Source organism: Stylophora pistillata, chromosome 4 (assembly GCF_964205215.1).
Source record: "Stylophora pistillata chromosome 4, jaStyPist1.2, whole genome shotgun sequence".
Classification (NCBI taxonomy): domain Eukaryota; kingdom Metazoa; phylum Cnidaria; class Anthozoa; order Scleractinia; family Pocilloporidae; genus Stylophora; species Stylophora pistillata.
Genome location: NC_142522.1, coordinates 21,519,168 through 21,544,518, shown reverse-complemented (window position 1 = coordinate 21,544,518; position 25,351 = coordinate 21,519,168). Strand labels below are relative to the sequence as shown.

The following is a 25,351-nucleotide window of genomic DNA, read 5'->3' as shown; positions in this document are numbered from 1 at the left end:
TATAAGAATCAACTTTGACCAGAGAAACTGCTTCTTCCTCTACTATTCCACCATTAGGCTGATTCACTTATTTGAAAACTAAAGTCCAATACGAATGTAACTTACCAAAAAAACTATTTACCGTGAAAATCGAACACCTGGTATTACAGCATTTTGCCAAATTAAGAAGACTTATTTGTCACAATGACAGAAGGTAACAATTTCAACACCTAGATAAGCTAGAATTACATATATAGAAAATCATTGCTTAATACCAATTTTTTTATTTTAACAGTCTCCCGGTTGTTTCCAGTTCCAGATAACGTTTAGTGAATTCCTCTAAAATGTAATTACATTGTGAAAAACCCCATGGCTTTATTACTTTAACAAACTCGACGGATTTTGGTTGAGTCATTGTGAAATCTACCTGATCCCCTGTAAGGTGTAGTATTCCTATGATTCCCCTATAGTCCCCCCCTTTTATGCCCTGTTCCCCCTAAAAACCATGTGATCGACAAAATCCCCCAACTCTCCTCCCACTCCAGAAGATAATCGATGACTGGTCTAATAGTTGATAAGGGAAAAGTGAGATAATAGGAATCTTACGCAAACCACGACGGCGACGGCAACAATGATGTGGGAAAACAAAAGATCTAATGAGCAGAACGATAGCTCAGCACGTGCAGTTTCCGACTTTGTATATTTCTTCGTTGCCTGAGAACAGAAACCGTGACGGCAAAGTTTCATTTCAAACTCGGAACGATGCTCTCAGTGACTATACCCTAAAGATAAGGTCTGGCGCTGTAAAAGGTGGTAAAAACACCTGGCCTTTTGCTAACTTCCAATTTAAAACATAAATTCATTTTTAATGAACTTCTTTCACGGCGTTGCCGTCTTAACAGCTTAAGGTCCCTAATTAATGATTAATAATCCCTTTATTAAATATGTTTAAGGATTAATAACATTGATCGACGGTTAATAACACTCGTTTCCACTCTGATTTCAAGCATTTAGGTGTTTTTTTCGTTCAGTGCGTTGAACGAAAAATGTACGTATTTAAATTGCTAACCCAGATTTTCAGATCGAATAGCAACCAATATATAGCGATTATACGTTTCCTGTGGTCTGGAGTCAGCGCACAGTTTTACGTGGAACAATCGTAGAACAAAATGAAATTCTTTAACTAATGAATAAACTCATTAACAAAATGGCTGAAATATAAGCTCACTTCCTGTGCTTTGGGGAAGACAACAATACTTTCTCGCAAATAAACCTTGTAACTTTCCTTCATTTCAGACTGAAGGTAAATTAGACCTTATAATGTTGTCGGAGCAATTCATATTCAACTTGTGTCTTAATGTCCGCTGGTTCTAAATAAATCCAGAAGGAGACCTCCAAGCAGGAAAAAAAAAAAAATTAAAACCCCGTATTCTTTTTCAAGGATGTTTTCTATTCATAGTTTGAGACTATTTGAAGATTTTTACTCAGTTTCCTTGACATTTTATCAAGAGCAGCATCCAACGGTGACACAAAAGTGGCAGAAAACTTGTTGTTCATAATTTGTACACCAGTAACAATGCCAATCGCTAACATGGATGTAGTTAAAGTAAAGCAAAATTTTTGGGGTGAATTTCCACCACAATTTTCTTTGTAACTTTTGACAAAGTAAAGCTACAGAAAAACCCTTTGCTCATCCCCAGATACTCTTTGAAAGCAATAAACATTGAAAATTTCAAGTCAATTGGTTAAATCCTCTATGAGATATGTTTTCTAGAATGCGCAAAATGCACATTTTGAGAAAAGTGCGATTAAAGTTAAAAAGCTAAAACGAAGATTGTCTGCACAAATTTGCATGGCTATGAACTATCCAATATCATAGCAAATGTTTCTTTCAGTCACTTAGAAGCCTCCAGGTTCATAGGTATCACCATCAGCCTCCCGTAGGGCATCTTCTCTGCGTGTGCGCCTCATTTGCTCTCCTTGCCGGCGCTTCTTTTCTTTAGCAGAGGTCTGAAGGTCCGATTTTCTCAACCGCCTCTTGTCCTTTTCTCCTGAGGCCTTCTGAGTGTACTCCCCTGCTGGAATTGCCAGTCTCTGCATTATTCTTGCTCTGCTGGCAGCTCCACTATGAAAATGGCACACAGTAGAAGCAACTGCACATCTAATCACCTTGGCACCATGATGCTTGTGTTTTGGGCAGCATGCCCACACCAGTCCGTTGATGCATTCATTGCGATTTTGGGTGGCGCCACGCACACACCTTTGGAGCAGCTTAGTTTCACTAAGTGTGATGAATGTTGGCTTCAGCAGTTCAAAGAACACTTCAGGCAAACAGTCACCTGCTTCATAAGTATTTGTTCCAGTAGCACAATCTTGTTGCCATTTACACCAGGAATCCTCACCAACAGGGCAGAAGCGATGTTGTTTAGCAGCATCTTGTGACTGGACACTGTGATGGAGGATGGCAATGATATTTTTCTTCATGGTGTAAACAGCAACATCAACCTCTCTTTCTGTTAGGTTTGCTTTAGTTAGGGTGTTTTGTCTAATGGCTAGACCATAGTACTTCTGAAGGCGTTTAATGCGGCTCTCAGTCAGTCGGCCCCGTCCTCCAATGGGTTTGCCATCTGCAAGTTTACCTTTGGTTCTTGCTTTAAGATTAAGTAGGTGCTTGCCCATGCGTTTTTGCACGTGCCCAACACAATCCAGCTTTTCCACCTTGCAGTCATCGCCATATATATTCTCCACAGTATTGAATGCCTTACTGTCTCCGTCAGAAACCATCCATTTATACCTTATTTTATGCAGTTCCACAGATCTACTCCAAACAACTATGGCACCCTCAGCTTCCATTGCAGGTGAGCTTCCATTAAAATTAATGTCACACTCATTGGAAGCAAGATGCTCAATCTGCCATGCTTCGAACTCCTCGTCAGTTTGACACTGAGACCTTTTCATGGTACATTTCCAGCATTCTTTTGAAAGGACATGATAGTCAAGAACCTCTCCAGTGTCTACAGATATAACAAAAACAACTCCAGTCAGAGAGGTAAACCCCCTTTTCGCCCATGTACCATCAAACGAAACGGCTGCATCGACTACATCATCATTGACTTCATCTCCACTTTCCTTCAGGATGTACTCGCGAACTCTTATCCCTGCCTGTGTCATTTCATCTTTGGCTTCAGCTTCTAGAGCCTCAAGTATTGTGTCTACTTGTTTGTAATAAGCAGGTAGTGATAGACATGGCATGTTCATGATGCCGCAAAAGGTTACTAGCCCTTCATAGCCACCTCCTGTCTCCAGAGAATGATAGACTGCACGACGATTTACGTCAAAAGATTGCCCTTTCTTTGTTATTGTATCTGATGTTTTCAATGGTGTAGCTTCAAGGCAGGAGCTACACTCCACAGAGAGGTCTGCCATTAGCCCATTTCTCCCAGAAGAATTCTCCTTCAGAGTTAAACTCCCTAGAACATAATAACAGTATAGACTAAAGTTATTTTGTGCATTCTCATACATGTATATGAGTCACAAAATTTATTCACCACATACCACACAACAGACAGTTACAACTGTAATTTTTAATCAATGAAAACAATAAAGATAGTACTGAAGAGAAGTAAAAAAACATTCTTAGAGAAAAAAATGAAAACTGCACACTGTTACTAGCATATGCTACGAGACGTGAACAGTAAAGAAAAGGTTAAAAGTAAAACAGATGTTCACTTATGTTTTCTCACCTTCCTCGCACACATGTGCTTCAGACAACGTGGCATATAATTTCTTGAGGTCTACAAGTCTGTATCCCTCTCCCTGAAAATCATTTACATCAGAAATCTTTGATGAACTATCTGGTGAATCTTCTGGTCTCATTTTGAGTCTCGAAGCACTGATGGAAGCACTTTCGGCATCTGACAGAGCCTCATCACACGAACTCGATGCTGAGTTTGTGACTTCTCTATCCGCACGCGGCATTTTCTTCGCTTTCTTTGTGTATCTCTGCACTCCAGTAAAAGGCTTTCCTTTCCGCTTTCTTCTATATACAGTATTCTTCTTCCCTCCTGGCATTTTAGACAAAAACTTCGCTGATATAAAACTCGAATCTCGCTCTCACAGTATCTCCACAGTTGAAAACACGCCAGCTTTCAATCCCACGCCACCTCCGAATGTCCCAGGTTTCAGGGTTCACTGTTGGTACAGTGACCTTGTCACAGTTTGATGCACGGTCCTATTTTTCAAGTTTCTCCTTGCACTTCCCGTCATCAAGTTTAACTGAGAAACATTTGTTCACAATTCTGCCAGATTGGCGGTTACAGCCTCACGTCTTCTCTTCGGCATCGTAGTCCTGACTAATGTTGCCGAGCAAGCTTGTTGAGGGGTCCTCGGCTTCGCTTAAACTTTTCAGTGATGCCTGCTCTTGGTGAGTATGAGTGATCTGAAGCAAACGCGCTAGAATCTACCGAGTTGGCCAATTCATCCCCAGACGCCTCATCGCTGAGCTCATTGTGACGAGTAGTAGTGATTTTCATCTTTTAGCATTAGGTGATGCTGTGTCAGCATGCATTCTTTTCAAAGCATTTTCCATTGAGGAAGTGTTTCCCGCCATCACTGCCAAAGTCTGATTCATGTTGGCGATCATAGTGGCGAGCGAGTCGCTCTAGTTCTTGGTCTCTTCTGTGTTTTCTGCTGCATTGGTCAATTCCATGTCGACTCTCAAAAGGACGTCTTCATCTTGGCAGTAATCTTTCTCTTGTTCTGTGGACATAGTGGATAAAAGGATTGAAAAACTGCAGAATTTGCAAGATAAACTGAATCTCCCAAAGATCACACACAATTTATCTCCCAGGTTCATGCGCTCTCTCACGTGACTCCGAAGCGACCAATGACCAATGATGAAGTAGAATATAGTTTATTATGAAGGAACTTCACTAAAGGAGCAAGTAATCTCGAATGCATGAGAAATAATCGTTTCAGCATGAGAGTGTGAGATTGAATTTGTTTGCGTGAGTCTCACGATGAATGCACGAGACTTAAGAGCACTGGGACTATCATGACAATAGATTACATTACTTGAGCCAGATCAAATCTCACCTAAAGATCTAAACTGGCAGAGGGATCTCTTATCCAAGGCTTGTTGAGGTCTTAAAAAAGCGCAAGGATTGTTGTAAGTTCCCCCAGCAGTGGAAAGAATCTTCAGTTATGCACATCTTTAAAAAAGGGAATAGACTGGACCCTAACAATTTGCAACCAATATCTTTGCTTACCACTCAAGGGAAACTACTCGAGAGGGTAGTATGCAAGTCTTTAGATGATCTTACTATTTCTTTAAAAGTGTAGTGTGATCGTCCAGGTGAGTGTACTACTGAGAAGGATCATTGTCAGTGGTGGTGACTGACATTTTGACAACCTGTGGGGAAGTCATCAGAGTCGAGTGAATAGTTGTTAGTAGAATGTTCTTAGTCTGGTGCGTGTAAAGTGATTGGTCAGTTTTGCCGTGATGTTATTGGCTCTAAGACTCAAGTGGCATAAGTCAGTAGTGATTGGTCGGTTTCGATCCATTCGTAAAGTCAAGTCCTTCTGTTCGGTTTGTTTGTAATGTCAATGTGGTGAATGAGTCGTTTGTATGGAGCCGATAGTAGTTGACACCTGTTTAGGGGAGTTTTTTAAGTTAGTAAACCAGCTTTCCAGAGTCAGTTGTTGAAAGTAGTTAGTGCTGTAGGTTAGGCATTGTGCAGAGTTCCCAGTCAATATTGTGGTTCATAAGTCGATGATGCTCAGCAATGTGATTGTTGCCATCACCTTTCCTTGTAGCCCATCTGTGTTCAGTCAGTCTTGTTGCAAGGCTTCTGCCAGTTTCTCTGATGCAGGAGGCTTGGCAGTCGGAGCAATTGATCTTATGAATTGCTCCCTGTCTGTTCCGCTGTTCATCCTTGTCTTTAATGTTGGTTAGTAACTGATATAATGTAGTGATGGGTTTGTGGGCGACACGGATATTGAAGGGTTGTAAGATGCACAAGATGTTCTCAGGCATGCCTTTTATGTATGGTTGCTGTGGTTGTTGGAGTTGCAGTGTCATTTGTTTTGGTAGTAGTAGGTCAGTGAGTGTTTCATTGGATGAAGTCGTCATTGTAGTTATTCTGTGAAAAAACACGGTAAAGGTGTTTGTTCTCGTTGGATATGCTGTCTGTCGTGTTGCATACTAGTTGCGCACGTCATGTTAGAGTTCTAATAATTGTGGCTCTGTGTGATATAGGGTTGTAGGATGACTCGTTTAGTAATCTGCTAGTGTGCATCAGTTTCTTGTAAATTGTCGTCCATAGTGAGATGTCGTCACGGCTTACCAGAAAGTCTAGAAAGGAAGTTTGCCATTTTCTTTGACCTCTCGGGCAAACTGTGTGTCTGTGTTTTGTCCATAAAGGTGGTGGTGGAATACATCGATTTCATCGAGTCATACGGTGGTGAATGTCTCGTCAACACAGTGTAACCAAAGCGGTATCATTTCTGGGCAGGTCGAAAGGGCCCTTCGACTTGCCCTGAAACAATACCGCTTTGGTTATGCTACATTGACGACATATTCACTGTCTTACAACACGATAAAATTGACGCATTCCACCACCACCTTGACAGAAAAAAATACTGACATACAGTTTACAAGAGATATTAAAGAAAATGGCAAACTTCCTTTTCCAGACTGTCTGGTAAGCCATGACAACAACTCACTACAGACGCCGGTTTACAGGAAACTGACACACACCAACAGATTACTAGACAAGTCATCCTACAGCTCTACATCCCACAAAGCCACAACTATCAGAACTCTAACATGATGCGCACAGCTAGTATTCGACACAACAGACAGCTTATCCGACAAGAACAAATACCGTTCACTGTGTATTTTCAAAGAACAACTACAACAATGACCTCATCCGACGAAACACTCACTGACTTGCTACCACTACCAAAACAAACGGCACTGAAACAAACACGACTACAGCAACCATAACATACATAAAAGACATGTCTGAGAATGTCTCGCGCATCTTGCAACCCTTCAATATCCATGTCACCCATATTTAGTCAGTTACTAACTAATGTATCAGACAAGGACGAACCGAGGAACAAGCAGGGAGCAATTAACGAGATCAATTGCTCTGACTACCAAGCCTTCTACATCAGAGAGACTGGCAGAACCTCACAACAAGACTGAAGGAACACAGATGGGCCACAAGGAAAGGTGATGTCAACAATCACAGTCCAGAACATCATCAACTTATGAACCACAATATTGCCTGGGACTCTGCACAATGCCCAACCTATAGCACTAACTACTTTCAACGACTGACTCTGGAAGGCTGGTTTATGAACTTTGAACAGACTCTCCTAAACAGGTATCAACCACTACCTGCTCCACACAAATGACTCATTCACAACACTAACATTACAAATGAACCGAACAGAAGGACTTAACTTTATGAACGGATCAAAACCGACCAATCACTACTGACTTATGCCACTTGAGTCTTACAGCCAATAACATTATGGCAATAGTAAGAAAACTTGCCATTATTTTACTGCAACCTTTAGTCTTCGGCTGCAGACTCAGAATATTTGAGGATTTTCTTGTCACTGTCCATAACTTTGGAGTGGCACTTGTTGTGGGTTCATTAAGATTGAACTTAGTTAATTCATTCTGGTGGGAATTGCAGCTTCAATTGTTTTTTTTTTCTCTAATACAACATCTCAATCTACGGTATCCTTGATCTGTCAGCCTCATTTATTGCGCTTTTTCTGTTAAAGTGTAAAGGTTTGCACCACTAAATTCTTTAATGGCAACATTTGATATTTTGTAACATTGCCCTGAGTTTATGTTACTTGCATCCTGTTTCCACAAGACCAGCTGAAGAGATCCACTGCTATCTGTAAACAGGACTTCTTGTTTAGTCAAAGTTTTTCTCTGAACAGTTTCCGCAGCACCATGAAATAAAATACAGCCAGTAATGTTGACCAGGGTATTATTTTTTTTCTGGACCTTGAATATCCTCTTCTGAGCTGTCTATTGCTTTCATGGTTTCCTTGTTTATTTGCTGAAGGGCAAAATCTGTCTCACTTCCCATGGGATCTTGAAGTTTTGTTATTTTGTTGAATCAATTCTTCCTTTTTGCGGTCATATGGTTTTCCTTTAGTTGGAACTTCTGTATTTTAACAGGCGATGAAAACTCAAATGTGCACTTGAGCACTGAATGCTTCTCTGTGGAGAAGTACACAGCACAATTTACTTTATTGTTTGTTTGGAAATTTTGCAAGAAATATTGATTCATGTTTTTGCTGGTCTTTATAGGCGACAGGTTATCTAAATAACCAACCATGTTTTGTTCTGAAATGAAAGGACTAAATGATTGAATTTGCATTGTTAGTGATGAGATCAAAGGCTGGTATACAGCGAATTATGGCATACAAAAAACAGAAGCCAAGGGTTAAAATGCAAAAGTCGTAGACCCCCATGTTAGAGCAGATCACCAGTGGTACTTAAATGAAAATAATGATGCAAATTAAAAAATGGTAGAAAAAGATATAAATATCAAAAAAATAAATACACTAAGAGAATAAACTAATCCATGAACTAAGACTTTAAAATAATTTGTGCTTGTTGCCTCAAGTATGAATCGTTCATACTTGCATCACCTAAAATGGAATTATTTAGAGAGAATTGTAATAGGCCCTTTGCAGCTAGGAGGTCACGTGCCTAGCAACGCCGAATTGGAGAGCAAGCTCTTCTGCGACGACAAATCGAATGAGTGTCTTGAGCATCACGCGTATGTATATCTGAAAGGCGGTTATTTTGAATTCAAGCGGTAAATACCATTCCATCTCTCAAAATCCAGTAAGTTTAGCATATAAATATAGCTTTTAGCACATCTTCAAATCGGAAAGGTTAATATTAACTGGGATCGCGGCAAGAATATCAGCGTCAAGTCGACTACGAGTTACAAACATGGCTTCTCCTCCAGGTATGTAGAATAGATCTTGTCTTCTTCCTGCACTTTGATAGCGACGTTTGGACGATTAATACAAGTAAAAAGAAAGAAAATACAGTAATTCACTACGCCTTAGGGTTTAGAAGCTGTTTACTTTTGAAAAACATAGAATTTTGGCTGCTTATTCCCCTCAAGACTATGGTGTCGGAACCAACAAGCGTTGTTTTCATTGTTGTAGATATCGATATGGACGAGTCAGTTGAACAATCCATTACGGGCAGAAAAAATTCTGCATACCATTGCTGTGTTCCCCTATGTAATGGGGATTCAAGGTACCACGAAGATTTGCGTTTCCATCGCATTCCCGGTCGTACCAAGGATGAAAAGTTGAAGAAGGAATGGCTGGTGAAAATCCGAAGAGACGAAGGTCCTGACTTCAAGGTATTTTATAGAGACATTTCGATTTTCAAAGCATTTGGCAAGGATTTGTTCGGTCAACTTGTGTCTAATGGCTTATAAATTTTCCCATTTAGATAACAACTAGTACGAGAGTATGCTCAAGGCACTTTACCAAGGAAGATTACCTTCCCCCCACCAAGTCTGGTAGCCAGCGACTGAAAAGAGGTGCTGTTCCATCGAATTTTAACTGGAATTCCTCCTTCAAAGCACGAAGAAAGATTATTTGACATGTCGACAGGTAATATATTCTTTGGTTATGTTTTAATGCATCGTTGAGTTTATGAGGTTACAATGATAAGTCTAGACTAGAATGCTTCTTTCTTATTTTTAAATACTGTATCAGTTTTGGATAAATATTAACTGCTATTGAAAGCATTTGTGAAACCTTGTAGAAGGGATGTATGGTTAAAAAGTATATATACAGACCTCAGGTTCTTCAATTTCTAGAAGGATGTAATTGTTTTAAAATTTAAAATTATGTAAACTATATGAGTATATTAAATTTTTTGGCTTTCTTTGCAGAGATACTCAAACAGATGATAGTGACACTGATGGAGTGGAAAGTGAAGCAATGCAAAGCAGGGAAAGTGTGGAAACAGAGGTGCAGTCTCTGAAGGCTCAGCTTCTGGCCATGCATGGAGAGCTTGAGGCGAGCAGAAAGGAAGCAGCTGCAGCTAAAGAAGAGCTAAGAAATGTCAAGGCTAAAGCAACATTAAGTAAATTTGGTCTGGAGAGATTTGGTCCAGACAACGAGAGTATAAAATTTTACACTGGCTTTCCCACAAATGAACATATTAAGCTTTTTTTTAATTTTATTAAACCCAGTGCTGAACTAATGACCTACTGTTATGCCTCTGGAGAGAGAGAAAACAGACCAGCCTCCAGAAATATGCTTCTAATAGATGAAATGTTTATGTTTCTTGTTCGGCTTAAACTTGGATTATTTGAGCAAGATCTTGCTGATAGGTTTGCAATTCATATATCATCAGTCTCTAGAAAATTGGTAACCTGGTCCAATTTTTTGTATTTTTTTCTTGGAAGTCAAATCATTTGGCCCTCGAGGGCAGATGTAGATAGATGCATGCCTGAGGGTTTCAGAGAACTCTATCCTAGCACCAGAGTGATTTTAGACTGCACAGAGATTTTTGTGCAAACACCCACATCCCTGTTGTTACAGTCACAGCTGTACTCATCCTATAAGAGCAACACAACTTTGAAAGGTCTTATTGGAATCACCCCTCATGGAGCAATATGTTTTGTTTCCACTTTATACACTGGAGGGATTAGCGACAGGGAAATCACAAGATGTAGTGGTATTTTAGACCTCTTAGAAGCAGGAGACTCAGTGATGGCAGATAAGGGGTTTGATATAGGTAACATGCTACAGGAGTATAATGTTGAGTTAAACATCCCTCCTTTTCTGGAAAATCAAGGGCAGTTTTCAACTCAAGATGTGCAAAAAACCAAAACTATTGCAAGCCTTAGAATACATGTAGAACGTGCCATCAGAAGGGTTAAGGAGTATCACTTTTTGGATTCCGATGTTCCTCTTTCAACTTTAGGTTCAGTTAACCAGCTCTATTCTATAGCCTGTCTTCTAACAAATTTTCAAGGTCCCTTAATCTTATCAAAGTGACAACATTACAATGTAGTGCACTCATTTGGATTAGAAGATCATTCAGAAGGATTAAATATTTAAACTATTACAAAAAGTGTAAGTAGTCATAATGAGTCTTGGTAAATTTTAATTGTTATTATAAGGTGTCAACTGTTACTGGATATAGTATTTCTGAATCAATTGCTCTTTAAACATAATATTGGACATTTTTGGTGTTTTTCTTTTAAGTTTGGTTAATTGGGGGATTACCACATATATTTAATTCTTGAATTTGAGTATGATGATGCAAGTAAATAACAAAACCTTGGCTAAAAGAGCTAAAAAATACTAACAAGAAAGTTAGGTCACATTTCTGTTTCTGCAAAAAAATGCTCCATGCATTCCATGGGTCAACATCACCTCATCCCTCATCCTGACATTATCTGGTTGGCACCAATTTTAGAAAAGTTTTTAAATCTAATATAGTTGTACACAAATTAGAGCAAATATAGAATGGGTTAAAAGAATATTGAAGCTAAATCTTTTCATAACAAATACAGTCTTGAGAGTAAGCAAAGACTAGAGGCAAATCAGCTTAGATAGTAATTGAAAAAAAAAATGTCCACCTTATCTTTAGCCCCTTGGAAAAAAATGGGATCAAAAAGGATTCTTGTGCAGACAAACATGTCATCATTCATGTAACTGAAAAAATCGCACCAGTCTAGACCAGTGAGGCCCAACTGGCACTGGACTTGGTAATAATAAATGTCACTCTTCTTTAAAGAATACTGGTTAGTATTATCCTTGGTAAGATATCTCACATCATCAAATGAGGTTGCCCCCTCCCTAACAACTTTAACCTCCAGTAAACCAAAGGGGTTCTGGTCACTACCAAGGGCATCCAAATCATAAACTTTCCGGTCAGGGCTGCAGCCTAACCATGGGCATTTAGGATTTATAATTAATCCTGATGGGAATAAATTCACTCTGCCATTTTTTGCTACATTAGCATAGACTGTTGCTGCATGGGGTTCAAGTTCTACACCCCTCTTCATTGCTGGAGTTTGAACAAATCTTGCCGGGTTCAGCTGACTTACAAGGTTTTCAAAATTTGAAACTCGCCGGGCAACTGTACCAAACTTGCTTGCTGTTATCCGCTTCTTTCGCAAAAGACGCCAAGTCTCGCTTAAACTTTGAGTAATTGTTTCTTCTTGTACCCTGAGAGAAATCTCACTTGTGACAGAAAGAGAGTCAAATAGGGCTTGCTGGTTTGCCTCCAGGCACACAGACACATTATTTTGAAATCTATCATTTGCACTCTCAAGTGGTAAATCTGGAAATGCAGTGCAGGTAAAATCATTTACTAAATAGTCTGCAGACATTTTTTGTTGATAAGAAATCAAACACCCTTTGGGGACATTTCCAAATTTGCTTGGGACAAATGAAACAGATCTCAGGTCCTGCTCAGAAGGAACAATGGTTACAAACAGAGGCTTTGGCTGTAGACTGTTAAAATGCTCTTTAGTCATTGTTCCATATATTGGTGATGGGGAGTACAGGTTGCTTTTGATGTATTTGTTGAAGGATGCGCCTAGCTGAGGCTTCTTCACAAGTACATTTTGAATTTGCTTTGCTTCAATTTTTTTCCCCCTAGGCACACTCCAGCGCTGCTTCATGCTGGTGCATGTTAGATCATCTGGCAGAGTTCGATGCCCCAGTTGTTTAAGTAAAGCCAGATAATAGAGAAGCCCTATAACATGATGGCAATACCCTCCTGATCCAGCCACACAAGAGCACCTTCCAGACAAAGAATTATTAGCCATGCTTGAAGAAACTTCCAAGGAATGAGGTGGCTCGTTCTTCTTCATCGAACGAAAACATTTCGATGCAATTTTCACCGCGTCGTTGGCCCGTATCACTAAAACATTAAAACATAAATATAAGATTCTGATTGAGAAAAACAAATAAGAAATACTCGATTTTATTACTGACCTTTAATCTCGTGTAGATATCCAGGTTCTGCCATAAACTTGTATGCCTTCGCTGTGCTAGTGCATCCAGACATTTTTTTTGCATATTGGCCGACATCATCGAAGGTCAGCGAGGGAAATATTGAAAGATCTTGGCTCTCTTCAGCTAAAAAAAGCAATAAAACAAGAAAATGAGCAACATAAGTCTAACGATTTGGTAAAAATCTTCAAATTCATACGATCATTAAATTGGGCGAGTAATATCTCTGTACTTCTAATGGTGAATTAAACAACTTTGTTGGTTCTATCATCATAGTTTCAGGGGAAATCCATGGCCAAAATTCTATGTTTATCGGTAGTAAACAGCTCCTAAACTTTTACGTGTAGTGAATTAACGTATTTTCTTTTTCTCTACTTCTATTAATCGTCCACACGTCGCTATCAAAGTGCAGCAAGAAGACAAGATCTGTAGTCTACATACCTGAAGGAGAGGCCATGTCTGTAACTCGTGGTCGACTTGACGCTGATATTTTTGCCGCGATCCCAGCTGAATATTGACTTTTCCGATTCGAAGATGTGCTAAATGCTATAATTATATGCTAAGCGTATTGGATTTTGAGAGATGGAAGGGTATTTCACGCTTGAATTCAAAATAACTGCCTTTCAGATATGCACACGCAGGACGCTCATGAGACTCATTCGATTTGTTTTGCAGAAAAGCTTGCTCTCCAATTCGGCGTTGCTAGGCACGTGACCAACTAGCTGCAAAGGGCCTATTACTTTTGACACATAAGTGCAGTTATTTTTGTTCTTTCAAAAGGTTCTTTGTCATTTGAAAAAGTTGATTCAATCTTTATTCCACCTATTGTCTGTTTTTTAAAGTTTCATTTTTTTTATACTTTTAAGTCTATTATTGGCTCTAGTACAAGTGAGGATAACCATTTAACTCGACTTAAACCTACCTATGCCATGCCCAATGTTTGTTCAGACTTCCCAATATCCATAATGCAGTGTTTTTGTCACCTTCTCTTACTTTCCTGCTTTGGCTAAGTTATGTTTTCACTTCCTATAAAGGAAGTATTTTATAATTTTTGCAAAATGACTTTATAATATGACAGGAAATTTCAATCCAGCACTGAATCTGTCTTTCTGGATTTAAGCTTTGGAAAATTTCATGTTATTGTTTTGCATCAATGTGGTTAGAAAATACTGGAAGACCGAGTTCTCTCATTTTCTCATTTTTTTATTCTGAAGTTGGCGGCTTCTTGTTGCCAACTGAACTAATGTTATGGCCTTATCAGTGCTAAAGGCTGTATTCTGCACAGTGTTAGATCAACTGCTTGATCCTTCTCTGCTGGAGAAGATATACATGCCACAATTGGCTGTGTTAGCAATAAGTTGGGCAGTTACTGTTGCCTGAACTGCATCAGGCACATGACTCTCGTTGGTGCTGCAATGAACAACAATTAGCGTTTCTATCTGCTTAAGAATTTTTCTAAGGGTCTCTTGGATCTTTTCAGCTTTGTCATTCATGGTAGGCTGTTTGGTATTGGGTGATGAAGTTTGGGTTGTCTTAGTGACACCCAACAGACTAAAGGAAATACCTCTCTTGTGCGTCAATATAAGAGAGTTGACGAGCAGAGGTTGTATTACCAGCAGACTGCAAACTGGGCTTATATTCATTGGGCTGCCTGGAACTGAGAGGACAAATGGTGATGGTTGATTTGGAGATAGGCATACACAAATTGGTAAAGGTGACAGTGCATGAATTAGGACTAACACTTGGGAAGTATAGACAAAGGTACATGTAATGTGTATATTGAATGTCCTGAGCCTTTTCTTTACAATTACTAGTTCTTGTTCAGAAACCAAAGCTCTTGATATTGGTAATCTCATTACTCTACTGACAAGATTTAAACTTAATGTCATTATATTGGATAATAATTTCTCTGTTTTGTTTCAAAACTGTATTATTTTGGTGAAAACAAATCAAACTTGTACATACATACCCAGTATTTATCTATTGTACCAATTTAGACTAACATTTAGAACATCATACTAAATGTTCATCAAGGATGTGCTCTAAACAATCATTATATTAGGATTAACCATAACATTGGAAATGTCAAAAGGGTAATGTCTAAATTAAATTTTCTGTTCTTTTTTTTTTTTTTTTTGATAAGATATTAAAGTTTATGGTATTGGTAATTTTATCTCTCTACTGACAAGAATTTCAACTCAAGGTCATTAAATTAGATTACAACTTCTTTGTTTGGTTTGAAAATGGTATAATTATCTTTAAAAGATTTAAACCTGCTATCTTTTGTGCAAAAATTTTAACTAACAGTGCAAAGGTAAAGTACTAAATGCTCATCAACAAAATTAATGATTTGGTGTCAAAAATCATTGTACTGTTACTACTAGGAATAACAGTAACATTGGAAAATCTTAACAAGGTAATGTTTAAATTGAATGGCCTGGTTCTTTTTATTTTTCATTAATTTTATGAGAAAGAAAGTTAGTAATTTCTACTAACAAAAGTTTACACTCAATGTGGTCATGTTGAAAAACAATTTCCCTGTTTTGTTTAGAAATTGTGAGCCTGATATAGTTTGGTGTCATTGCTGCCTTTATTTCAGAAGTTGGATCCAACACAGCTCAATGGTGTTGAAGCTGTTGATGTGGCAAAGTGAAACAAAGCTTTTTGTTACTTTCAGTAATGACTGTTATGCAGAGATTCCGTGTTATAACAGAACTGTCTTGCAGCTGGGAAACACCACATGACTAGCAATCTCCCATTTTGCTACCTGTGTAAGGGATAAGTTTTTTTAAAGCATGAAACACATGAAGTTTTGTTGGTGGCTTGCTGTCTGCCCATAACTTCACACTGAACCGTTACCATCCTTGAAGCCATAATATCATCAAAATCAGCCAGTGGTCTTCCTAATTCAGCTGATTGTTCTGGGCTAAAGTCTTTGGAGTGTTAAGATATATCTATCATTATGATTCTATGAGACCTATAACCTTTTATTATTGAAAGAACTATGTACACTTCTATGCTATAAACTATGATGAGAACAATATAACTGCCATGGGCGACTAACTCTTAAGTAAGGAAAACTTCAGGACAATTTTTAACACAAGTTTCGGAATATTTAATTTCTACAATTGATGACAGTGGCCGGCATACATTAAATGAAACAAAGGAAAATGAAATGTTAAAACTGCAAAGGATATAGTGAATGAAAACCTATTACAATATAAATTAAGCTAAATATACTTATATAATACAAAGCTTGCATTTGTGATACTGAGAGTCACTGCCTGACGGTGGAAAACCTGCACGAAGCAGTACAATGAAAATACAGTAAAACTTGCAATACTAGGTAAAACTGAACAAACTGCAATGAACAATACGGTTTAAACACATGCTATGTTACGAAATGACACAAAGCATAGCACACGCAAAATGTTACTACAAGTAGTGCTATTTCAAAAAGAACAATAAACAAAAGAAAAAGTACAAGGTGTTTACAATCTACAAACAGTGCATTGCAGTAATGATAATAAGTCAATGTATTGCTTCGTTGAATTATTTAGTGACAAAGCCATGTCATATCCTCAAAATTTACAACTGTGTTTTTTTAAGTGATACTTTAAGTAACTAACTTACCCCTCTCGAGTACATGGTGACAAATGACCATCCATTTTTTTGTTGTAACTGTAACTGTGATATGCTGTCTGCTTTAGTGTGAAGTGACTTCACAGCACCTAATTTTCATAAAATTAATGTCAGCCTATTCATGTAGCCTTGTACGTATCCATCTGCACAAGTCTCGATATTCTATTTCATTCACAAGGTTTGCACTTATTTTTGGAAAGGAGTAATAACCTGCTCTTCCTGGGATGTGCAGAAAAGCATTGAGTCTGGTGTCATCTTTTGATTTCTTACAATGTTGATATACACTACTATCAATGAAAATGCCATCATGGACACCAATTAGACTTACTATTCTCTGAGCAGACTCTTCTTTGAAATTTGGCCCAAGGAGATCCAAGTTTGTCATTATAGAATTAGTCTCGTGCTCCAAGAATGAATCCATGGAAATACTTCGTCTAGCTTTTCCATGAATGTTACAGAAGCTGTTGGCAAGTATGCTTTCTGCTTTCTCCTCTGACATGATTGGTATCATTTTGGTTAGAAAAGGGTAGTGTATATAATACAATACTTTTTTTAAAAAATAACAAGCACTGTTAAAATAACTGTTATTCAGAAAAAGGAAGCCCAGAGGTTAACCTATATTAAGGATCTCCTAAATAAGGACTAAACTATAGAAATATAGCAATAAAAGATAAAAAATGTAATTGACATAAATGCAAGGTCATAAAAAATATATCAAAATCACAGAAATACCATTAAAAAGGTATATAATGTCCATTCAGTAAATATTAATTTGATTCCTCAATTGTAGTTTAAACTTGTTGATATTTGGACCAGAATGATAATAGATTACCTTACTTGGACCAGATCAAATCTCATCTAAAGATCTTAGACTGGCACAGGGATCTCTTATCCAAGGCTTGTTTGAGGTCTTCAAAAAGCGCAAGGATTGTTGTAAGTTCCCCCAAGCAGTGGAAAGAATCTTCAGTTATACCCATATTAAAAAAAAGGGGATAGACGGGACCCTAACAATCTTCGACCAATATCTTTACTTAGTGCTCAAGGGAAACTACTCGAGAGGGTAGTATGCAAGTCTTTAGATGATAATATCATTTCTGTGAAAGTGTAGTGTGATCGTCCGGGTGAGTGTACTCTTGAGAAGGATTGTTGATGGTGGTGGTGGTGACTGACGTTTTGACAACCTGTGCGGAAGCCATCATCAGAGTCAAGTGAATAGTTGTTGTCAGTAGAATGTTCTTAGTCCAGTTTGTGTAAAATGATTGGTCGGTTTTGCCGTGATGTTATTGGCTGTATGACTCAAGTGGTGTGTAAGTCTGTCGTGATTAGTCTATTTCAATCCTTCAGTAAAGTTGGGTCATTTTGTTTGGTTCGTTTGTAATGTTAATGTCGTGAATGAGTCATTTGTATGGAGCTGGTATTAGTTGACACCTGTTTAGTAAACCAGCTTTCCAGGGTCAGTTGTTGAAAGTAGTTAGTGCGGTAGGTTAGGCATTGTGCAGAGTCCCAGTCAATATTGTGGTTCGTAAGTCAATGATCTTCAGCGATGTGATTGTTGACATCACCTTTCCTTGTGGCCCATCTGTGTTAGGTCAGTCTTGGTTGCAAGGCTTCTGCCAGTCTCTCTGATGTACAAGGCTTGGCAGTCGGAGCAATTAATCTCATAAATTGCTCCCTGTCTGTTCCTCGGTTTGTCCTTGTCTTGAATGTTGTTTAGTAACTGATGTAGTGTGGTGATGGGTTTGTGGGCGACACAGATATTGAAGGGTTGTGTTACGGTAACTGATTACCGGCAGAAAGATAATCACCTCGCTATTTCCACGAAACACAATTTATTTAACTGTAAACAACGGGAGATAACTTAACACGAGCTAACGACTACTCTTGGAACAATGCAACTAAAATTAACTATGTACTTCTCTACACTTATCTGATCACAAGCAAAGTACTGTCCTTCTCTTTGGCGAAATCTCCGGAAGACTTCCTGCGCAGTATCGCACTCCACGGTAAACAACTCTGGACTTGACAGCAGAATGTCAGTCTCACATCCGAACGGGAAAATCCCTTCACTTGTCACTTGTCATACAGTATCGCTTGTAGATCGCAAACAGGGAACGAAGTCCCAAATCACAGCATCAAACTGACTAGCGAGCTGTTTATATAAGCATCCGAAGAGAGTCTCGAAGTTTCCAAAAGTAACTATTTATAACCATTACAATAGTAACTATTTATAACTATTACAATAAACTCTATTTTTAAACTGATGAGTTACAGTTCTAGAAAATTTTTGAAACAAGATATTGCGTGACATTGACTTTCGCGAACTTTCTAGACAATTCCGATCCTTGTAACAGTTGTAAGATGCGCAAGATGTTCTCAGGCATGCATTTTATGTACCGTATGGTTGCTGTGGTTGTAGGAGTTGCAGTGTTGTTTGTTTCGGTAGTAGTAGTAGGTCAGCAAGTGTTTCATCGGATGAAGTCGTCATTGTAGTTGTTCTTTGAAAAAACACGGTGAAGGTCTTTGTTCTCATTGGATACGCTATCTGTCGTGTTGCATACTAGTTGTGCACTTCATGTTAGAGCTCTGATAATTGTGGCTCTGTGTGATGTAGGGTTGTAGGATGACTCGTCTAGTAATCTGCTGCCTGTGTGTCAGTTTCCTGTCTATGAGACAGTCTAGAAAGGGAGTTTGCTATTTTCTTCGACTTTTCTGGTAAACTGTACGTCGGTGTTTTGTCCGTGAAGGTGGTGGTGGAATGCGTCGATTTTGTCGTGTCGTATGTCGGTGAATGGTTTCGTCAACATAGCGTAACCAAAGCATTATCGTTTGTGGGCAGGTCGAAAGGGCCCTTCGACTTACCCACAAACGATACCGCTTTGGTTATGCTACATTGATGACACATTCACTGCCTTACGACATGTCAAAATTGACGCATTCCACCACCGCCTTGACAGAAAAAACACTGACCTACAGGTTATCAGAGATGTTGAAGGAAATGGCAAACTTCCTTTCTAGAATGTCTGGTAAGCCGTGATGACATCTTACCACGGACAACAGTTTGCAGGAAACTGACACACACCAACAGATTACTAGACGAGTCATCCTACAACCCTACATCCCACAAAGCCACAACTACTAGAACTTTAACATGATGCGCGCAACTAGTATTCAACACAACAGGCAGCTTATCCGATGAGAACAAATACCCTTTACTTGTGTATTTTCAAAGAACAACTACAACAACGACTTCATCCAACGAAACACTCACTGACCTACTACTACTATCAAAACAAACAGCACAGAAACTCTTACGACTACAGCAAGCATACCGTACATAAAAGGCATGTCTGTGAACATCCCGTGCATGTTCTTGCGAACGAGTTCCGGGTTCGAGGCAAACAATCTACAAAGGAAAACAGTTGTCAGCAAGATCAGTGGGCGATTTGCAGGGGGGATATTGAATAAGTTTATTGAGTACTTCACTACAAAGATAGATAGAATACGGGGTCATATAACGACTGCTGCTTTCTCTCATCGAGATACAGTTCCTGTTGTTGACAACGCCTGTCCATATTCTTTTGATACTTTCAAAACGGTAACAGCGGACGAAGTTCATACATGTATCATGAATCTGGCTGCTAAGTCATGTGCTCTTGATCCTCTTCCTGGTTATGTTACAAGAAATGCACTAAGTGTTCTGTTGCATTTCATTTCCAAAATAATAATTATCTCATTGGTATCTGGTCAGATGCCTTCGCAAGTCAAGGTTACCATGTTACGCCCACTCCTTAAGAAACCTTTTTTGGATCAAACTCAATTCTCCAATTATCGCCCTGTATCGAATCTTTCATTTATTAGCAAAGCAATTGAAAAATTGGTAGCTAATCAACTTATCTCCTACATTAACGAATACGAGTTAAATGAGACATTCCAGTTGGCGTACAAGCAATATCACAGTACTGAAACTGTACTTATTCGTGTTCACAATGATATTCTTTCTGTCGATCATACCATCCTCCTCTCTCGTTTACGTGTACGGTTTGGGATAGCTGGAAAGCCTATATTATGGTTGCAATCTTGTTTATCGAATCGCTCGCAATATGTCTCCGTCGATGGTGGTACTTCTACGAAACATGACCTTAAATGTGGAGTGCCACAAGGATCTGTCTTGGGACTCATTTGGTATTTGCTTTATACTTCGCCGCTTTCAGATATCGTAAAGAAATTTAACCTGAGCTATCACTTTTATGCTGACGACTCACAGCTTTACTTGTCTTTACAACCAACCGTACTGGGTGATAGGGAGCTAGCGGTTTCTAGCATCGAGAGCTGTGTGAATGAAATTAATCATTGGATGATGGTTAATCGCCTTAAATTAAATAAAGACAAATCTGAATTTTTGGTGATCTCCGCTAAACATCTTCCAAGACCACTGCTTCACGAAATTTCAGTTGCTGGTGAGACTATTCATTCCGTGCAAAAGGCGAGCAATATCGGCACTATGTTTGATAGCCATTTTTGCTTTAACGATCATATTACTGACATTGCTAATCTTCATTTTATCATTTGCGAAATATTAGCTATATCAGGAAATATCTTTCAGCGACCACTACTGAATTGGTGGTTCATATGTTTGTATCTTCGAAGCTGGATTACTGTAATTCCCTTTTGTATGGCCTACCAGTCTCCACTATAAAAAAGCTACAACACGTCCAGAATGCCGCGGCGCGCCTCGTCACACTTACAAAAAAGCATGATCACATTACGCCTGTTCTTTTTAATCTTCATTGGCTTCCCGTTAATCAACGTATTATTTTTAAGATTTTACTTATAACCTACAAGGCACTAGTGGTAATAGAGAAAGTTTAAGCAGCCGATTCCTATAGGAATACATCCCTTAGATAATTCAAGATAAACTTTGTGGCCCTCCGCTGAACGTTTTCTAGCAATAGTTTGTCCTTTGACGTGTAGGGTGACCATAGTTCACAAGCGTACTCTAGTTGTGATTGAACAATTGAACAGTATAAAAGTTTCTTCATGTCAAGATCATTGATATCTCTACAGACCCTACGAATAAGGCCAAGCGTTCTATTTGCTTTAGAGGAGATCAGCTTTCTATGTTGAGACCAGTAGAGAGTATTGGTGACGGTTATTCGCAAGTCTTTAATTTCGCTAACTGTTGCCAATGGGGACCCGTTAGGTGGTGAGAATTTTCTTCCTAGAGATATTCAAGGCCTCACATTTGGGTATGCTGAGAGACATTTTCCAGGCAGGCGGTGTGCATCACAGGTGGGCAGGATCATTGGTAAAAATGTGAAACGGCTCATTACATCCTCGATACGGTCGCGTGAACATAAGAGTTAGTATATTTCAGTAGTTTTGGAATGGGAATTGAAACCCTTCTTCCATTATTGAAAGCGGTAACAGAAAAAACGAATTTGCAGTCTTTAGAAGGCCTCGTAGCCGCAGTCGATGCCTCTTGTTGGCTTAACAAGACAATTTCTTTGAGTTATCAGCAACATGGCGACGATCGACGGTGAGGACATGGCTTACGTGAGGTTGTGTTTGACACTTTCGGATTTCCCTATAGCATTGATTATTTTTAATTTTCTATAGAGTTCAGGGTATTTTCTCATCATATCTGGGGTTACTGTACCGAAATGATATTACTCCGTTGATAGTTTTCGACGGCAAAGGAAAGAAACAAGAGCAGAGAAAAGAGCAAGGTACAAACTATTTTAACCATAAGCACATCACCTAAACTATGTATATGCTTCTGTCTAAACCGATTATTATAAGTATTGCACAGCTTTATGCCTATGAGAAGCAGTGCTATAACTATAACCCCTTACTACTTTTGTTGTAATGATTGTCTTGCATCAGTGTTTTGAATTCATGCTTAGGGCAGAAAATTAAATAGGATTCAGACCTTCTTGCCTATGGACGTAAAAAGGTGAGCTTACAAGTAGTGTCTGTTGAACTTCATAGATCTCCCTCACTTCCTTTCTTTTTATTCCATATTTTGATCTTCGCATTTATTATTTACCTTCTTCATTTCTTCTATAATCTCTAAATAAAGCAATCCAAGCATGCATTCTTGCACATCCATGCAAATAAGCATACACGATAGGTTACGGGTACAAATTAACCTTGACATGTTCCGTTCATTAATACATAATAGTTGATTTTAACTATCTTCATATCTTTGTGTCAGTGACAGCTAAATGACTCCCCTCCCTCCCCTATTTGTATTGAAATCACTAGAAAAAAAACTTTAATTGTTCTTCTGCCTCGCGATGGCACATTGTAATATAAGTTAGTGATTTATCATGAGATATTTTAATATTTTATTACCATGTTCCAATAGGTGTTGTTCAAGTTAAAACTTGGTGGTCATCGTCAACTGATAGGGTTGGATAAGGCTTTGCAACACCTACAACTCAGCCAGGAAAATTTCCTCGAGATGTGCATTGTGGCTGGATATGACTACCTGGACAGTATTAGGGGAATGGAATAAAAAAAAGGCAGAAAGTTAAATGAAAAGCAACTTCCTCTCAGTTTTACCATGATCCCAAGGGCTTGGTTCATAATTAGAAGGAAAAGCTTTCTTTTCAGAATGTGGATGGCAGAGTCAAATGGAACATCATTCCCTTCAGTATTCATGTAGTAATACAGAATGTCCTCCTGTGGAATTGCTGCATATGGTAGCCTTGCTTGAAAAGTTACAGGGTTGCTCTCGTTGCCCCATGAACATACCGCACGTATGCCTACAACTAAAATGGTAGCAACAGATTTTGCATATTTATCTGTTAATCATATTAACACGTCTAAGTTTTGAATTAATGCGCCCTTTTGCTGTTGTAAATTTTGTTAAAATACCTTGGAACTTAAACTGGTGTGAAATACTGTCTTATGGTGTTCACAATGATGTGTCATGCCTCTGCTTTTGAATCCATAATCAAATGAATAATGGAAATTGCCCTACTGGAGCCCATGGTGTGGATAGAATTGAATTCCATCTGTAACAATTCAAAAGTACAAGCTTCAGACACAACAAACTAAATCCAAGTCCTTCCGCAAAGAAATGTACAGGAGCCAAGAAGAACCAAGGCAAGATTAATAAAAGCAATTAAATGTCAAACCATTACATAGACTTCATCCAAAATAGTATTTTTTTAAGTTCCTGTTCATGAAATTGTTACCGAATTTTCTATCTAAAACCATAAAATAACCAGATCATCCCACAACTATTATATATCCAGGGAATTTAAAGTCAAATCATGGAATACGGCGATGTATTTAATATGATAGGCTAAACAGTTCTTTGCTTTTTTCTACATGGTAGCTTTTCATTGGTCACATTAACCCAGGCTTTTTTTGTGTCCTTCTGCCTCTTGTGTTCCCACTCTGGCAGGAGACTGACCTTTCAATTCTAATAGTGTTGCTGTTGTAGCCAAAGGTCCTGATATCTGGATTGTCACACCTGCGGCCAAGCTGCCTCTGCTTTCCAAAATATTCTTCTACAGGATCTTGACAGAACTCTTTACTCAGTTTGTTGTCTATCTCAATGCTTGACTTTTGTAATTCAGCACGCATTTCATGCAATTCCTTTTCAAGCTGTGCACACTTCAGTCTGTGTTGTTGTAAAGTTAGTTTTATTCTCTCAGGGTCTCTCTTAGACACTGGAGCATTGAGCTTGCAGGCTTTAGGCACTTTGAACTATGGGCTTGGTAAATACTTCTTGTTGATTCATTGCACAGCACATAGATCTCTTCTTCCTGGAGATGAAGGCAACCCTTGCTTCTCCAAAATCCCATATGGGGAAACTGTTCCCGTGGTCGTTCTTCCTTTTCCTCAGAGTCAGAAGTATTACTGTCTGAATCAGTAGCACTTAAGGGGACAACATGATGAAACAGTTTGCCAGTTAGTCCACATTCCTGTACTCCACTACATAACTTGAATGCTTCAAGCTCTTTAATCACGTTTGATAATGTGACATTCTGCACAGATCGACGATACTTGAGATATAAAGGATGATCATCAACCAAGTAACATCCATACACTTTAACAGTAAATGCCAGACTGTCATGTACACCAACTTCAAGATGTGGTAACATAAAAGGCGCGGCCATCTTCTTGAAAACAGCTTTGTCAACAAAAAACTTGGAAATCCAGTTAACAAGGGATTTAAGTTCTTTTACTCTGTTGCAAAATTCTTGAAGGGTCTTATGAAATGAGTTCGTAGCGGGAACGTCTTGTACAAACGGGCGTTCCGATGGGACATCTCTACTTTGTGTTGGTTCCCTTTGATAACTTTTCTTCGGCAGATTTTGCGTTGGAATAGCTCCAAATCGAAGCTTTTTCTTTGTCATATTTTCCGAATGGACTGTAAAAGAGAGAAAAGCAAATCAGTATTTCATAAACCTGACTCTCTACGAAAAAGTAGCTGTTTGTTTATATCTTAGTAGCTTGGCAGCGCTGATATTATGCTTGTGTATAGTAAAGAGAAGTCTTTTGTTCCTGTCAAGGACTTTGAAATTAAGCTATGTGATAAAGAAATGGCAGGTTTGCAGTATGTTGGAGGGTATGTGTTGCACAAATTATACAACAAACACACCATCTCAAAACTGGGTGAATCAAGAGCGAGCCAGCAGTCAATTGCTGTTTTAAAAGCTGGCAAAAAGCA

General features: G+C 38.7%; 3 protein-coding genes and 1 long non-coding RNA gene across 5 annotated transcripts; 1 reads left to right on the top strand and 3 right to left on the bottom strand.

Moving 5' to 3' along the window:
- Positions 1 to 1,570: 1,570 nt before the first annotated feature.
- LOC148732848 (uncharacterized) lies at positions 1,571 to 4,182 on the bottom strand. The gene is made up of 2 exons (XM_088757725.1): positions 3,723 to 4,182; positions 1,571 to 3,449 (listed from the first exon to the last, which is right to left on the bottom strand). The coding sequence occupies exons 1-2, from the start codon at positions 4,048 to 4,050 to the stop codon at positions 1,879 to 1,881; spliced, it is 1,899 nt and encodes a 632-aa protein (XP_088613851.1). The 5' UTR covers positions 4,051 to 4,182; the 3' UTR covers positions 1,571 to 1,878.
- Positions 4,183 to 7,321: 3,139 nt separating this feature from the next.
- On the bottom strand, positions 7,322 to 14,177 carry LOC148732846 (uncharacterized). Its single transcript, XR_016000499.1, has 2 exons — positions 13,946 to 14,177; positions 7,322 to 8,230 (listed from the first exon to the last, which is right to left on the bottom strand). It is a non-coding gene; the product is annotated as an uncharacterized LOC148732846 (long non-coding RNA).
- Positions 8,697 to 11,240, top strand: LOC111321535 (THAP domain-containing protein 1). Of its 2 annotated transcripts, XM_088758324.1 has the most exons (4): positions 8,697 to 8,990; positions 9,196 to 9,398; positions 9,491 to 9,654; positions 9,939 to 11,240. In XM_088758324.1, exons 1-3 carry the CDS (start codon positions 8,975 to 8,977, stop codon positions 9,641 to 9,643), a joined length of 372 nt encoding a protein of 123 aa, XP_088614450.1. In that variant the 5' UTR covers positions 8,697 to 8,974; the 3' UTR covers positions 9,644 to 9,654; positions 9,939 to 11,240. The 2 variants fall into 2 exon arrangements, with proteins under 2 accessions (XP_088614450.1, XP_088614449.1); XM_088758323.1 differs by having other exon boundaries at positions 8,702 to 9,398.
- LOC148732847 (uncharacterized) lies at positions 11,145 to 13,761 on the bottom strand. Its single transcript, XM_088758322.1, has 3 exons — positions 13,465 to 13,761; positions 13,006 to 13,149; positions 11,145 to 12,931 (listed from the first exon to the last, which is right to left on the bottom strand). Exons 1-3 carry the CDS (start codon positions 13,478 to 13,480, stop codon positions 11,604 to 11,606), a joined length of 1,488 nt encoding a protein of 495 aa, XP_088614448.1. The 5' UTR covers positions 13,481 to 13,761; the 3' UTR covers positions 11,145 to 11,603.
- Positions 14,178 to 25,351: the final 11,174 nt, after the last annotated feature.

Excerpts from the sequence above, each read along its gene's own strand:
- LOC148732847 (XM_088758322.1), bottom strand. Across the intron at positions 12,932-13,005 it reads ATATCTACACGAGATTAAAG|TGATACGGGCCAACGACGCG; the intron begins GTCAGTAATAAA and ends TTAATGTTTTAG.
- LOC111321535 (XM_088758323.1), top strand. The coding sequence starts at position 9,156 with ATGGTGTCGGAACCAACAAGCGTTGTTTTCATTGTTGTAGATATCGAT. Across the intron at positions 9,399-9,490 it reads ACGAAGGTCCTGACTTCAAG|ATAACAACTAGTACGAGAGT; the intron begins GTATTTTATAGA and ends TTTCCCATTTAG.
- LOC148732848 (XM_088757725.1), bottom strand. The coding sequence starts at position 4,050 with ATGCCAGGAGGGAAGAAGAATACTGTATATAGAAGAAAGCGGAAAGGA. Across the intron at positions 3,450-3,722 it reads AGCACATGTGTGCGAGGAAG|GGAGTTTAACTCTGAAGGAG; the intron begins GTGAGAAAACAT and ends ATTATGTTCTAG.